At 37.0% G+C, this 15,788-nt stretch overlaps 1 protein-coding gene across 1 annotated transcript in view; it reads left to right on the top strand.

Moving 5' to 3' along the window:
• Window positions 1-11,790, top strand: part of si:dkey-247m21.3 (5-hydroxytryptamine receptor 4) — a 48,491-nt gene extending 36,701 nt beyond the window's left edge. The window contains exon 7 of the mRNA XM_053340274.1: window positions 11,662-11,790. Coding sequence (XP_053196249.1) covers window positions 11,662-11,755 — 94 coding nt within the window. The 3' untranslated portion in view covers window positions 11,756-11,790. The remainder of the gene's footprint in view (window positions 1-11,661) is intronic.
• The last annotated feature ends 3,998 nt before the right edge of the window (window positions 11,791-15,788 follow it).

Raw genomic sequence — 15,788 nt, 5'->3', positions numbered from 1 at the left:
TATCACCATTAAATGAACACAAAACATTGTACAAAACATGAACATTTGCAGTGAACATTTAGAGAAACATTTTGTTATTTCCATGTGGTAAAGTAAACAGGTTTTAACATATTGGTCCAAATTTTCCCACAGGTCATTGATCAAATCAAATCTCCTTACTGCACGGAGCTCATTGGGATAATTCTTATGTAAGTTAACATGAGGCACATGGTTTACAGTAGGCTACTGTAGGATTGCTTGCAAACAGTGCTGAGCTGCTGTAAGTTAGCTGTGATCAGAGCCAATTCTGCAGTTGCTCCTGTTTGTCTACAGAACAGCTGAGAGAGAAGCTTAATACATGCTTCTGCTGATTTTCATCTATCAAGATCAAATGTGCATTACTTGGCTCAATCTTTTTTTTAATGTTTTTCCTCTCAAATCAAACTGCTGTAAAGTAATTATACACAGCTCCTCCATGGTGGTTATTGCTCCAGCTGCTAAACGTTTGTTGTTAGTAAGATGAGTCCTTCTCCTTTATTGCATTTGTGCAGGAAACATACTTTTAGAAAAACGAAATAAATTCATTTATTGGTCATATTGTCAACACTTCCAGTTTTACAGTCAATGTCTACTTCTGCTTTCACATAATTGTGAAGCATATGCAAGAATTGATAAAAACTAGGTATCCAAATACACAAACAAATGTGCTGCATTAACATACAGTAGTGCCTTTCTAGTCTTATCAACTAATCATAGTGCTTTCCAATACATGCAAACATTCACCCATTCATACACACACACACTTATTCATACACTGATGCAAGATGCCAGGAGCAATACAATGCTTCATATCCAAAGCCCAAATAAGCCCAAATAATTGTTATTGTGATGGTCTGCCTAAATCAAGCATATTTTAAGTCTCGGCAAATCTTCTTTTTAAGGTGATTTTATATTAGAAAACCAGTCTATTGATGGTAAACCTTTGAAAATAGGTCATCACAGTGGAGTAAAATGTGATAAGTCTACACTTTTACCTAAACATACGGTGCATACATCACATGTCAAAATAAGTATCCAAAAGCAGTGCCAACTAAAGTCAGTTCAAGAAAAGATTAGGAAATGCTGATGTGTTATAAGCATGCATATCAGACCATGGTCACTTTTGGGGACATTATATAAACATGACATTACATTCATTTCCTGGATAATTACCCTTACCCTAACCATCACCACCACTTGCCTTACTTTAACCTTTACCATTACCTTGACAACTGACATAAAACAAATCTGCTTTTTCCCAATTGGGGACATGCCTTTTGTCCAGCAGATAAAGTTAGAAGTTAATGACTGGACAAGATTTTACCTGGTACACCTGAATATATGGATGAAAATGCAAATGAGTGACAAATTAGACCATTTTCCATTTTACTGCCCTCACATATGCAAATGCACACACATACAGTACAGGGTTGAAAATAGAGACAATATCTCACTATCAGGTAGGTCATCTTTGAGCAGGAAGTGAGCTGGTTTAATTTCAATTGGACAAGGAGATCAGGTCCAAAACACGGTCAGATGAAATCATTCTCATTCTTCTCTAACAAAACAAGCTCTGTTTTTAGAAAGGAGGGGATTGTTTTTCTTATAGCCAGTGTTTGGTATATGACAGGAGTTTGTACAGTTAATACAAGGGCCAAAGAAGGAAATTCAATTTTATATATCAATATGAATGGATTACTTGAAAGTAGACATATGTATTTCAGTTATTGGCGTCAAACTGTGGAGTTCTCTCTGATGGTGAATGTAAGGCTTTTGATGCTTGTTTTTTCTCATTTTACTCTAAGTATTGGTTGTTCAGTACCTGTAATGGAAAGAACCATATATTTCTTTTGTTTATTAATGTTTTGAGTAAGAATAAATTGAGTTGTGTTAGATTGTGAGTGTTTTTTTTCCTTGTCTGGAGCTGTGTCCATGAGCAGAACAAATACAAAATGAAATGAAATGAATGATCATATCTGATCTGTAAGAAATTCAATAGACACATAACAGAGCCACATAAAATAGTCACACTGATCTCATCCCACTGAACTGTATAGCCATATAAAGTATGATTAAAATAAAATGACTAGTAGTAGTAATGTTGTTGTTTTTTTGGTCAGCATTTTCTTGTGATTTGGGAATATCAATCTGTCACTACATTGTGATGTTACAGTAGATTAGCTACAGTACAGACACAATTCCCATTCCCTGTAGGATCTGTTGAAAGTGTGCAGTTTGTGGTGCAGTCCTCATTGTTTGCACCACACTTAAATTTTTGAACAGCCTTTATTTCCACTTTAAATCCAATTGCAGTGAGTATGTGTCTGATCAGAGTTTTTGAGAAAGCCGCAGTTCTCCCAGGAAGTGTTTTGGTGTTAGAACATTTGGAGGAATGAAATCTAACCCGGGATATTCATCAATCATCTGTCACTTTCTCTCTCTCTCTCTCTCTCTCTCATTTCTATTTAATTAGCCTCTGGCAAAGTTTACATGGCTGATTTTTCATTACTGTATGTTTATTTTGGGTTGTGCTTGAATATGTGTTTGGGTGCTGTGTGAATGCTCAGTCTATTAGTCATATATCTGTTTTAATTATCATGCTCTGTTTAAAAGGTGATGGTCTGTTGTGCCCCTCAATGTTTCACTCCGTGGTGTTTTCATTTGTTTGGTCTCACGATAAGAGAGACAAAACTTTTCAATTTACAAAACCTTCTTCGGTGCTCTCTATTTGTACGTATTATATCAACTCTCAGATACGTTGCTCTGGATAAAAGCATCTGATAAATGAAATTGTAAATTGTTTTTGAAAGAAATAGATGCCTCAGACATTAGATGGAGCTGGATAAAATCAGCAGATCTATCTATTTGTATATCTTATTCATTTACCACCAGGTCAAGACTAATTTGAAAGAGGAGGGAGTTTTTGTCTCTAAAAGCATGTAATGTGTTATTAATGTGGTTGAATTCCTTGTATTACATCCATAATCGTACATGTCAAAACAAAAACAAATCAAACTAATACACGGCAGGGTGATATTTTGTTAAAATGTCTTTTTGTTTACCATAGGAAGAGTTCTTATATCAAGGCACAGAGGTTACACTTTGCCTCCTGTTTCTGTGGTTTAGCCTTTGTTTAGTTTTTAGGCTCTCATGTCATATGTTTTCAGGGTCACTCCTTTCATTATAAAACCATTATATTCATGCATGTCAGTTCAGGTGCCATGCGCAAACAGTCACTGACCGAGTAATCTGAAGTGAGCAGCTGAGGTCCTGCTTGGATTTTGGGTCCCAAGTTGCACCCCTCACTCACCCGATGAACTGTCCAACATATTTGCTGTACTGGAAGCACTAAAGCCACACTGGCCCAGATTCCAGGGTATCAGAATGAATTCACACTGACAATTAGCCAGCAAAATCCTCCTGAGTGTTGGAGCTGTCCAAGTTGTGCTTCAGTCTGTACTCGTCGTTCTATTTCTGCTCCCATGTGGCAAGACAGAGAAAAAGACAAAGTAAAAGTCTCAAGATTCATTATTTAAAATTTCAACTATTTTGACATTTCTTTAATTAATGTTTTAGCTAGACGTTAACATTGAGATGACAGTTACATTATTACAATCACATGAATGACATAATATGTCTTTATTCAGGGTCTGTTTGTGTACTTCTAATATATTCATAGACTTCTCTATTTTTATGCTCTCATGAAAATTGCTAAATTCCAGTTGCAGAATTTGTTCTTTATTTGAGAGAATGCAATGTCTAATTTGTAGAAATCCCCAAAATTCAAATTACATTATTTTCCAATTTTGTCAGAGTTTTGGTCCCCCACAGAAAAAACTCTTCTTGTACCATGTGGAGGATCTGCTTGATAAATATAAACCAGATTTTGTTATTTATGTGCATTTATGTGTATTTCTCCAAGATCCTCTGGCAAACACCACTGCCAGGTCTTAAAAAGGATCCAACTGGTCTGTTTGTATAATGATCTGTACATCCAGATATCTCAGAGAGCAAGTTTATAACTGAACACATTTCAGTTACTGCAGATTCAGGGTCACTAGCCATCAGTACAACATCATCTGCATAAAGACAAAACTTGTGCTCTTTCTGAAATACCTGTTACCCACGTACATTTGTATTATTCCTTAAAGCCAACGGTTCAAGAAATATGGAAAAAATATGTCAATCCTTGACATACATCACAATTTAACCTCATTGAAAAATTACATCATCCCATTGGTTGATACTGTTTCTGTCGGATCAGCATACATTAATTCCACTCGCTTCCTAAATATTGGTCTAAATCCAACTTTTTCAAAAAGCGAATTCCAGTCTATCAAATGCCTTCTCAGGATCTAATGAGAAGTATTAGATGAACTTTTGGTATGTCATAATTTCTTGTCTTCCACATAAAATACAGTAGTCTGTGAAGTTTGTCTGCAGAGCTCCTGTCTCGCATAAATGCCACCTGATCCTGACGGATAAGGAGCAGGACCATCTCTTCCAATCTGATTTTGGCAATAATTTTTTTATCTACATTAATCAGAGATATCGGTTGTAATTAGCACCTCATGTTTTCAGATAGCTGGACCGTTTATAGAGCATCTTGGTAGACAATCATTAGTCTTGAGGCAAGATCATTTATGAATTTCTTATAAAAATCTACTGAAATCCATCATTACCTGAGGCCTTTTTAACCTGAGATCGCCAATTGCATTTTTGTTTTCGTCCATGGAGATTTCTTCCTCCAAAGCTATTTATCATCCTGTGTTAAAGTTGGCAGTTCAACTGAAAAGAAAAAACGTAGTTTTTACATATCCTGCCCTGAGATGTATGCAGTTCTTGTTAAAACAACATATGGTTATTTTGACATGTCATACTAAGGAACAAATCAGAAATAATAATAATTCTATTATCAATAACAAAATAATTTGTCTCTGACTCCATACAGTATGTGCAGGCTGAAATTCCTTAAACACAGTAGGGCTCTATGCTTTAGTAAATGGTCATACAGTAGTAAAGTAGTCTTAAGTCATAAACCTCAGATTTAAAAAGGAGTAAAACCTCCTCCAATATCGTCTGTCCAACTGGATTTGGATCTGTCACAGGATTTAAAACTACAACCTGCCAGTCACAGGCTCACTTGTGGTGTTCAGGCTAACGCCACCGCCCTATGGAAAAACACGCCTTATCTTCCTTCCTCATCAGCACTCCAACCTCACTACTTAGGCTCTGAAAGTGAGGAGATAAGAGTGAAATTTGATTATTTAATGTCCCCGAAAAGATATTAGCACAAAATCAAAGGAACAACAAACCTCTCGTCTATCTCGTGCCAATCTTGCTTGAGGTCACGTCACAGATCAGATGATGTTTTCATGCAAGTGACTTGGTGTCTGTTGTACGGGACTGTGGTTTTGTGTTGTGACTGAGAAGGAGACAGGGAATTTTTGCAGTTGGAGTGGCGTTCAAAATGGAAATGTATCCCGTTTCACATGTGCTTCCAGTTGTAAAACTGTTACGAGGGGTTTTTTGATTTCTTGCAGACAGGAAGACGTAGCAGAAAAGCAGACTTTTTATAGCTTTTAAAAGCAACAAGAGGGTTGTACCTGAGATTTTTACTCTCACAAATGACATGGAAGCACAAAAGGCCAAGACTGATAAAGCTGTACAATATGTACACGTGTGATATGTCTTTGCATTGACGTGCTTGTTCTGCAGTGTTTAAATACATTTGAACTGTGTCTTAATCAGACAATGGGTACTGAATGTGACTTTTCTTTTTTGAAGAAAAATCTATTCAAATTAAAACGTGCATTTATCATCATCGTGATAACACTGTCTACCTGGAAATGGTCATATAGTGACACATCAGGGTCAGGACTTCATGGGACTTGGTAGGTTTCTTAGATATTTATAAAGTGAATTTGCCTCAGTAAATTAGTTGCCAATATTTTGTTTTGCTTGTTTTTTCTTTATTTTCTTTTTCTTTATTTTATGAGTCTATATGTGTCACAGGAAGACCAGTGAGCAGGCCACCCTAGGAAGTTTACAGGCAGAAAATGAGACCATTAGAACACAGTCAACAGCCTGAAGCAGTAAAAAATGTTGACACCACACAGCTAGGTGTAGACCCAACAGCCAGTATACACAAAAAACAATGAAAACAACAACAAAACCCCCAAAAATATAGTTTTAAAAAGTCGCTTGTGCGATGCCTGCTGCCAATAACTCCCCACCCCCCACCACATACCGCCACGTCCCCATGTCACCACCGCCACAAATGAAATAAATTCCTTTAAAAGTCATATCAAGGAAGTCAAATTTCCTGCTTTCTCAGGATATTTTCCTAAGCATGTAGGCTTTTAAAGCGTGTTTTGATCTACAGCTTTAATTTGTCAGACTGGAATTCAGCCACAGATCAAACTAGCTGACAGAAGCTGGCAGCCTGCAGACGCCAGATGCAGTTACGAGCAGTACTCTAAGTTGAATACATGACCTGCGCTGAGCTGTTTATAACATGCGTTTTGAGAGCTGCTACTTAGCAACAAGTTCCCTCAGAGTTTAAAGATCTTGAGTTTGAGGATTAAAAAAAAAATCGACTTAAATGTATTTAAAAGTTATTGTATGACATTCAAATTACAGCTCATTTTTAAAGGCGTAGCCCTTTCATTTCTGACCAGTTATTTACATCCTGAGGAAAAAACATTACTGTCAATACAGTGACAGTTATTTTCCTCATAGGATTCAAATAAAAATCAGCTTAGAAACCCTAACCCAAGCTTTCAAAGTTGCCAAATTGAAGGATTTGTGACTTCAGAGTAATTTGATTTGATTCCTTTGTAAAATTAGGATTCTTTAAGGGTATTTAAGTCCATGAAATAAAGCTTGAAATGATTAAATTATTTTTAGCACTAATGAATTAGCTGAAGTACTGACACTGAAGTAGCTATGTTATGATAATCACCTGAAAATAAGTTTTGTTGTGTTTTTGTTACCTTAGAATGAGCTCTTTATACTGTATAAAGACAAACCAAACAATGACTTTTGCACATTTCACGACCACAATATGTCCTCCTACACACTTGGAAAGGAGGTAGGTGTATCCAGTTAGTTGAAATCTGCAACCTCCCCCATAGATGCTACGAAATTCTACAAACACTGCTCCTTTAAATCATATCAGTGTGCTTATATGGGCATAGTGACCATGCTAATGCTGATATTAAACAGGTTTACCTTGTTCATCGTCTTTGTTTAAATTCTGACATTTGCCAATTAACAAAAACAGGTGAGGCTGATAGGAATGCCATTAGTTTAGAAGGTTTAGAAGTTTAGAAGAAACCAAAGTATTGGACAAAGTATTGGACACATTTTTTACGTGCTGAGGAAAAATGAGGAGATCACCAAAGTCAGACAGATTCATTGTTTGGGAACCATTAATATCTATAAAAAAATGTGTGCAAATACATCTAGAAGGTGTTGTTAATGTTGAACTGCCGGTGGGACCTAATGGTAAATCAGGGGGTTTTATGGCTATTCCTCCAATAGTTGAGATATTTCAGTCTAGACCAGAGTGGTAGACAGACAGACATGACCATTCTTAGACCTGTCCTGCCAGCATAACACAACTTAAAAGGCAGATACACAAGCAAAGAAGAACCCTCCAACATTTGTAATGTATACAGCAACAAACAGGGTTTGTTTCAGTGTGCATTAGCCCTGCTGTCCTCACCCCTGCAGTTCACTTCAGGTTCAGTTGCTGCTTATACTACAGTATTAGAGTAGAAAGACACATTTACATATTTGAAGATTCCTATGATACAAATTAGTGAATTCCTTCTGATCATGCAGGATGCTTTGGTATTTCCTAAAAGCTTTTATTAGTACCATGGGCTATTTGACAGCGGATACAGCTTCATAAAAGGTTTCACTGCCCCAAAACCACCCAGATTGATGCAAAATCATCAAAATCTTATTTATTTCCCTCTTGCTTTTTTTTTTTTTTTTTTCTCAAGCTGGACAGTGAAAAAGCAGAAGGCGAGACAGATTAGTGGAAATCTCTGGAGGGAGTTAACCACTAAACAGTGTTAGCCCGGCGTTTTTTTTATGAAACTGATGTTATAAAATTTGATTTAACTTGTGGGAAAGTTCCAACACTCCCTTTCCCCATTTTTTAAACTCTGGGAATGTTCAATTATGAGGGGAAAAATAGCTGTTTCAAGTTTTTTTTTTTTTTTTTAATGCTACAGATGGGACTCACCAAATTGAAGTCACACTGCCTGCGGTTAAAAGCTGCCACACTGAATGTCTGAGGGAAGATGTATGCAGTGTAGTGGACTAATATATTTAATGTTTATGTGTTTAAGTGTCATACATCATCTGATATATCGTCAAAACATCTCTGCTCAGCTCTGACCTCACAGTTAAGATTTAAGGATAATATGGTCTTGTTTTGCCTACAGTATGTACAATACCATATATGTAAGTACAGAAAAGTGAGCTGTATCTCAGCTGAATCAGTGAAGAGAATTAATCTGTAGTGATACAAAGCATAAACAACATATTTGTTCTATTATATCAGCGATATTTTAGTGCTTTTGGTCAAACTGTACATGTTGAATTTAAATCATTCTTAAGCTGCAGAGTGAAGCTGAATCCAAAGCAATATAAATTGAATGCTGCTACAATTTAAGGATGTAGTGTTGATCTTCATCCCCACAAAGACGTTGCGTGTCGTTTTTTCACATAATACCAATCTCGGGTCAGATCTCACGGATAAGCAGGGTTTTGTTTTAACTCATAAAGAGCAATAGATGAAAAAAATCCTGTTGAAAGAGGGGCTATTTAAGGATTTCTGCATGACAATTCAATTAAAATAAACTCAATAAACTCCTCCTGGAGGCAGTGGGGACAGCTGTTGTTGGCAGAGGTTTGTTGTTGACTTGGGACTTGTGGCTCCAAAGGGAAGCTGTTGGCTATTGATCAAATTTCTCTACTATGTTACTCAAGTAGAAAAATGCTTCTGCAGAGAATATACTATAAATACTTGTGTTCTACTAATATTCTCATATTTCGGCCACTGCTTTAATTTCAAAGTCTATTTCAGCATGACTATGTAATATCTGTCCAGGGACCACATATCAAATACAGTCTTTTGGCTGATTGTGGTACAATTACAGCAATGTTTATTGATGTGCTCTTCCCCTGTTAAATAACCCCATAAATAAATAATAAATAACCCGACCAGAGTACCAGATTTGTTTATCTGAAAACTGAGATGTCCATTTTAGATTCAGATACGATTTACTCTCCACCTGTAAGTGGTGTTAAATCAAAAGCAGAATGAAGTCCAGACTGTCTTAAACATAAGTTACTGAGCTTAACTTCTGTAGAAAAATGTTTGGTGACGTGACATGCAGTTTTAGTAAAAGATAAATGCTGGCAAGCTTGATAAATGTTTGTTTGGTTATGTTTATGGGAACTTAAAGCACTTAGTTACTGCTAGGGAAAGATTATGGTCCTGGTCCAGTATTGAGGGCAACTTAAATTGACTCTAACTCGAAGCATTAGACAGAGACCTTTTCCACTAACACCAGTTTCTAATTTTTACACCCAACCACCCACCCCAAGCTCCTTCTCATGACACTTCCGGCATTGGAACAAAATGTTGCCAGTGAATCTCATCCAGGATGCAATTATATTTCCTCCAAAAAATATTTGCCACTACATATTAGTGATATATAAATGTAATTGGTAAGAGACAGTGTTAGGGTTAGGGTTTTTAAAGGGGAGATTTCAGACCTCAGACTTTCATTCCATGTTTATTTGTAATCCGGTTGCCTGTTTCACTGAATTTCCAGCTCAATATTTCAGGATGAATACTAATCCCTCCACCGGTAGTTGTTGGGAAACTCGTCCATGATTGTGTGACAGACATACAGACAGAAAAGAGAGACAGAGAAAGAGAGAGTACTGTTTGGACAGTAAACAGACTCCCAGTACAGAAAACACACAAAACAGAGGAGCAGAAGTTACAGAACATTTGTGTTTATCTTTTCCTTGTCGACTCCTCACCCACCCTGGAGATGCCTCCACATGGACCTCTGTGTGTATGTGTATGTGTGTGGTAAATGATCTGATAACAGCTCCCTTATCTCTGGGACTTACCAGAAGGATTCTACCAGTACGTTTTCCGGATGTTACTTGCTAGTGGTGTCTAGTTTTCATACAGAGAGAAAAGTGTCCTTCAGAGCTCCTTCAGGCTAGATCAGGGTTTTTGACTCTGACACTGAGTGTAAAGATTAATGCATAATTTAACCAAAGGCGTACTTACTCTCCATTCTTTCAGTGGCACACTCAAATGTTAAGCATGTTTTAAAGCACAAGCAAAATGGTCATTTCTGCTAATATTAGGAATTTGAATCAATGTATTTTATTAAATTTGAAATGTCACAAAATACTCAACTGACTCTTTTTTCTAGAGTCTATCATGCAGTGAATTGTAGAAAGCAAATAGGATGGTCAACATTGAAACATCATTTTACCTGCAAAGGGCAGAATAGTATACAGTGATTCATGGTCAATGAAGATTTACACAAAAATCACAGTTTTCTCTCATTTTAAATTCAGTAAATATAATTAGTATATGATTATAGCATATTTAAAATTATTTCAATGGCATGATTTTTAAAGAGAGCAAGGTGAACTGAAGGTCAGCAAAGACCAGATTTTCAACTAGTGTGACATTTCTCTTTAAGTAGACCTATAGAGACTAGAGGGTATTTACAGTAACATCAGAGTGTGTATGCTAAACTAACTGGCTATAAGGAACAGCTTTCAGGATTTTCATGTTTTTCAAACTTTGTTTTCATGGTTACATCAATGATTTGAGATAACTGGGTTGAACTGGAAATCAGTGTGACCACTGATGAAAGAAAATCCAATTTGACCGCTCTGATTGGAATACAAAACTAACATGCCAGTATCATCTTGTTGTATTTCAAAGATGATATTTATAACTGCATTTTTGTCACAATGTCTGTGTTTGTGTGTCTTCTTCCAGATCATCATGGATAAACATGTATTCACATTATAAATAAATACATTTTGTTGTTGTTTTCTTACGCTCAATCCAGCTGGTTGTAAACAGACCAGTGAAAATATACAGTACACACACTAAATCATTAATTCTATGCCTTATGTATTTTTATATTGATATATTAAATAAACTTTAATCAAATTCCATACCCTCCTTTTACCATTTTAAACTATTATGAAGCAGCTTGTATCCTATCATATTTTTCTTATGTCTCCCTCCTCTTGCTCCCCCTTTGCAGAGGACTTTGGCACCTACTTTGAGAAGAATGTCGACAATGGTTCCCAGTCGCTCTCATCTTATTTCCCATGCCTCTTACACTTCTGTTCCCACTGACTCTGCAACAGAAACTCTCTTCTCTACTTGTTTCTGCCAGAAGAACTTGGTCAGAACTTTGACTGTCTTGACCTAAACCTTCCCTCCAAACTTTCTCTTACACTCAATGCCATTTAATTGCTTTTTACTTTGATTGTTTTAGGCAGACTTTTGTTCGGGAATTGCCTGCTTTAAGACTGTGCTTCCTTGAAGAACTCTTTCTCTGTCCCTTTCAGATTGTCCTTCCTGCCAAACCGGAGTTACAGCGACAATGGACGCACGATACTGGCCAATGAGCAGGAGTCCCAGGACTCTCTTGGAACACTATGAGGATGACTTTGCAGTCGAGGCCTGTGATGATGTCATCTTGGCAAAGACAGAGGCAGGATAATGCCACCTTACTGATGGCAGAGCTGTAACATCTGCAGATGTGGGGGGTCTTTGAGACTTCTCTGTGGACGGCCTGCTATGATCAGACTTGACTGGTGCAGTTATGAGGATGTTGTCTTAACTGGATATTCACTCCATGATTCAGCTTCATCATTACTTTTTATATATTGAGATGCTGCAAGGAAATCCAGAGGGTAACCGGACTATTGCTGGGCAAAGTCAAATCTGACTCTAAATGAGCAAATATAACTCTAAATGAGCATATAGGGAAGGTATGTCCATGGACAGACTCACTTCTAACATGTTTCCAGGCGCACTCTCATTCTAAAATCCAAAGGCCCTATTAGATTAAAGTTCACTTTGATGTAGAGCTGTTTGATGAAGAGTCTTTAAGGGAACCTATTATGTTCATTTTCAGCTCTGTATGTTTATGACGGGACTCCAACAGAGTAACTTAGCATACTGGCCCTTAAAGCAGTCCCTCAGTTCAGCCTCTGTCTCTTAACAAGCAGTCTTAGCTCCTGTTTCTCCTGGGTGTTCAGCACAGTCTGAAGCCAGTGCTTTGTGCTCACAGGGATTACATCTACATATGTTTACTTCATTATTTCACACTTGGGTCACTTTTAATATGAACATCTGACATTGGAATATTATATGACTGAAAATAAGGAAAAGCATAAATGATCCCCTTTAATATGACTCAAGGGCAGTACTTTGAAACTGCTGGATGCAATGACTTTACTCTTACACGATTTGTGATGAAATACAGAATCAGTGTTCAGATCGGTGGCATCTGATTATGATGTCATGTGAGTTTTGTAGTGCACTTTTGCATCAGTGCAGTTAAAATAACCCTTTATGGACATCATCATCATAATCATCACCATCATCCTGCAAGAAGCGGCAGTGATGTGTTTAAAAATTGATTGTACAAACACTAAATATACAGCATTTCGAACAGACACACTGCCATAAATGTTGCTTCAAAAAGCAAATGTTTTAGGAATTAGGAGGGGAAAAAGTCTGGCTATTTGGTGTGTTTAATGTTTGTGGCATGAATTGGTACTGACAAAAATGTTCCCACCAGGAGAGGATTATGCTATATGAAGGACACAGCTTGAAACAGGAAGTACTGTAGTATTACACATAGTGAATAAACAAACATTTTTGCACACAGCCGCAACATGACCACATGAAAACCTCAGAAGTAGTTTGGATTCCACCAACTAACAGCTACATGTGGCCTCTCATCAAATGTCAAATGTTTCTTGTTCTTCTCGGTCTCACACTGTGGAAACTGAACCTGCAGCTGGATGGATCAGCTGGAAATCACCATGACACAGCTGAATGAAATGAAAATGATCCTGTCACAGACTCATTTTACCCAAACCTTTGGCTTGAATCCCCAGATTAAACTTGTTGAAACCGATATGTTCTGTTGTAGAACCTGTGATAAAGGATCCACTGAAGGATGAGCCAATTACTTTCACGAGTCTCATCTGCTATGAGCATAATAAAGCTATTTATTTTTCATTTTATCACCCTGTAACATGATTATAAACGTCAAAGTTCAGCAACATTTACAATTTATGCATTCTGTTATTTGTTCTTAAATGGGCAACTGTTTCCATAAAGATTTTTTGTTTCCATAAAGAGTTTTGTTTAAATCCCGATAAACTCATCACATCTTTGCAGATTTCTTTCAGCCTCATAGATATTTAAATGTCAATTTACAATTACAATTTTACCAAAGGTATATGGTAATACATTTTAAAAAGTACAATTTCTCAGCTTTTATTCACATTTGAATTAATAAAGTTAGAAAATGAAAATATAAACCACCAATTAATGAAATGAATAACTTGATATCAGTTGTTTTCCTCAAATCCAAAATCTTATTTCTGCTACATTTTAAATGCTTTGAACAGCTGAAGCTATTTCTAAAACCTTACAACCTTGTCTGGGTGTTTAAGTTGATTGAGGAATGCAATGTGTTTTAAAGCTGCATTAAATGATTCTGACCGCTAGAGGGCAGAAAGACTTCAAAACTAATTTACAGAAACAACTCCTGCCATTGCATGGGAATTGTGCTTCTGGTCAGATCCCATTGCTCACTGTCAGTTCAGCTCTTATTTGGTTTCTACCTACTTCTTAAGAAAGATATTTAGTGTTTTGTTTGGCTAGCTGCTCCATTTTCTTCACCAGTCAGAGTTTTTGCTCCAAAGGCAAAACCAAAAAGCGCCTCTACAACCCAACACTTTAACGCCCCTTCAGTGTTTGATGCTCCTTCTTTGTCTGTCACAACATTATTCAACATCAACACACGGGTGTTTAACCACCTTGGCCACCTACTTTCCTTTTTCACAGATACCTGCATTTTAATTTCTCAAAAACAATCATTTTTTCCATTTATTTTATGTTATTTTCAATACAGTTTCACAGATAAAGAGCTAAAATAATGTGTTACTTTGTGACAACGTTTGATATTCCCCTGTATTTAATGTGTGTTATGTCTGAAGGAGGTTACAAATAAACAGAATTTGACAATGTTTTGATTAATTTCTCAGCAAATAGAGGCTTTTTTGTTCCTTTACATATTCAGCACATATATAGCAGCGTAAGCATTTGTTTGGAGTTTTGTTTCTGGCCATCTGAAATGCATTGATTTTTCTTTTTAGCTCTGTTTTGCTCTACATCAACTATTTTAAAATGCAACTGTGTGTTCATCAGCTATAGTTGCTAACATTGTCTGTTTGGTTTTTTTTGTTCTAGATATGTACGGTTGCTTTATTAGAACTTTTTTGCTAGAACAGCAGCCTGCTTCTGCTGGAAACATTGTTAATTCAAGCAATGACAGTGAACCAAAACACTACAGTAAAGCAAAACAATGAACTGAAAGATGCTAGAATACTCTACTTCACTATATAGCTAAAGAACATCTTAGTATTTGGTATGTACCCCTTGTGCTTTAATGACAGCATGCACTTGATCTGGCACGGATGTAAGTTTGATGACCCATGTTATCCCAGCAAGATTTGACAGAGTTTCAATGAGATGATGTGACAGATGTCACAGGATGCTCATCTTACTCAGTCTTCAAGTACCCCCATACATGCTGAGTGGAGTTGAGGTCAGGTGACTGGAGGAAAATCCATGACTGTCAGGACTCCTTGGTCTTCGAATAGTTTTTGCAAAGCTTTGAGGTGTGTTTGGGGTCATTATCAAACCAGAGGGTCTAGCATGTCACTGAAGAATGGCATGGTACTTCTCCTTAATAAGGATGCAGTCCATTTGGTGCAGATGTCCAACTCCAGAGCAGGCAAAACACCCCCAGACTTGAAAATTACCACCACCATGTTTCAGTGAGGTTTTGATACACTGCAGTATCATTCTCTCTCCTGTTTGTCTTCTTACCGTTTTGTTACTGCCATAAATCTCAAACTTGAATTCATCAGTAAATAGGACTTTTTTCCACTCATCCACAATGATATGCTCGTATTTCTTAGCCCAATCCAAGCATTTGTCCTTGTTTCTCCTCCTGAGAAGTGTTTTAGAAACTGCTACTCATCCTCTCAGACCACTACAAAAGAGCCTTCTTATGACAGTACTTTTGCTGATTGAAGACTTGTGGTCTTTATTTAGAAAATTCTGTATCTGTGATAAAGTTGCTTTTCTATCTTTTAGAGAACCAAGCTTGATGTATTGATGTTCTGATGGTGTGGTCACTTTTGGTCTGCCTGATCGTGCTTTGGATACTGATCCCGTTTGTGCAAAGCATTTTAGAGTTCCATGCACTGCGGCCTTTGAAACCTTTAGTCTAGCCATGATTTGAAGTTGAGAAAGCCTATGACAGAAAGCCTATGGCCTATTAACCTATGACACTTTCATTTAGTTCTGATGCAGTGTTCCCGACCATCACAATGCTACTTCGTAAGCAATGATCTGCTGGGCCAAAGGCATATTTATAACAGGT

The sequence above is a fragment of the Scomber japonicus genome, chromosome 19, assembly GCF_027409825.1.
Source record: "Scomber japonicus isolate fScoJap1 chromosome 19, fScoJap1.pri, whole genome shotgun sequence".
Classification (NCBI taxonomy): domain Eukaryota; kingdom Metazoa; phylum Chordata; class Actinopteri; order Scombriformes; family Scombridae; genus Scomber; species Scomber japonicus.
This window is presented reverse-complemented; position numbering and strand designations above follow the sequence as displayed.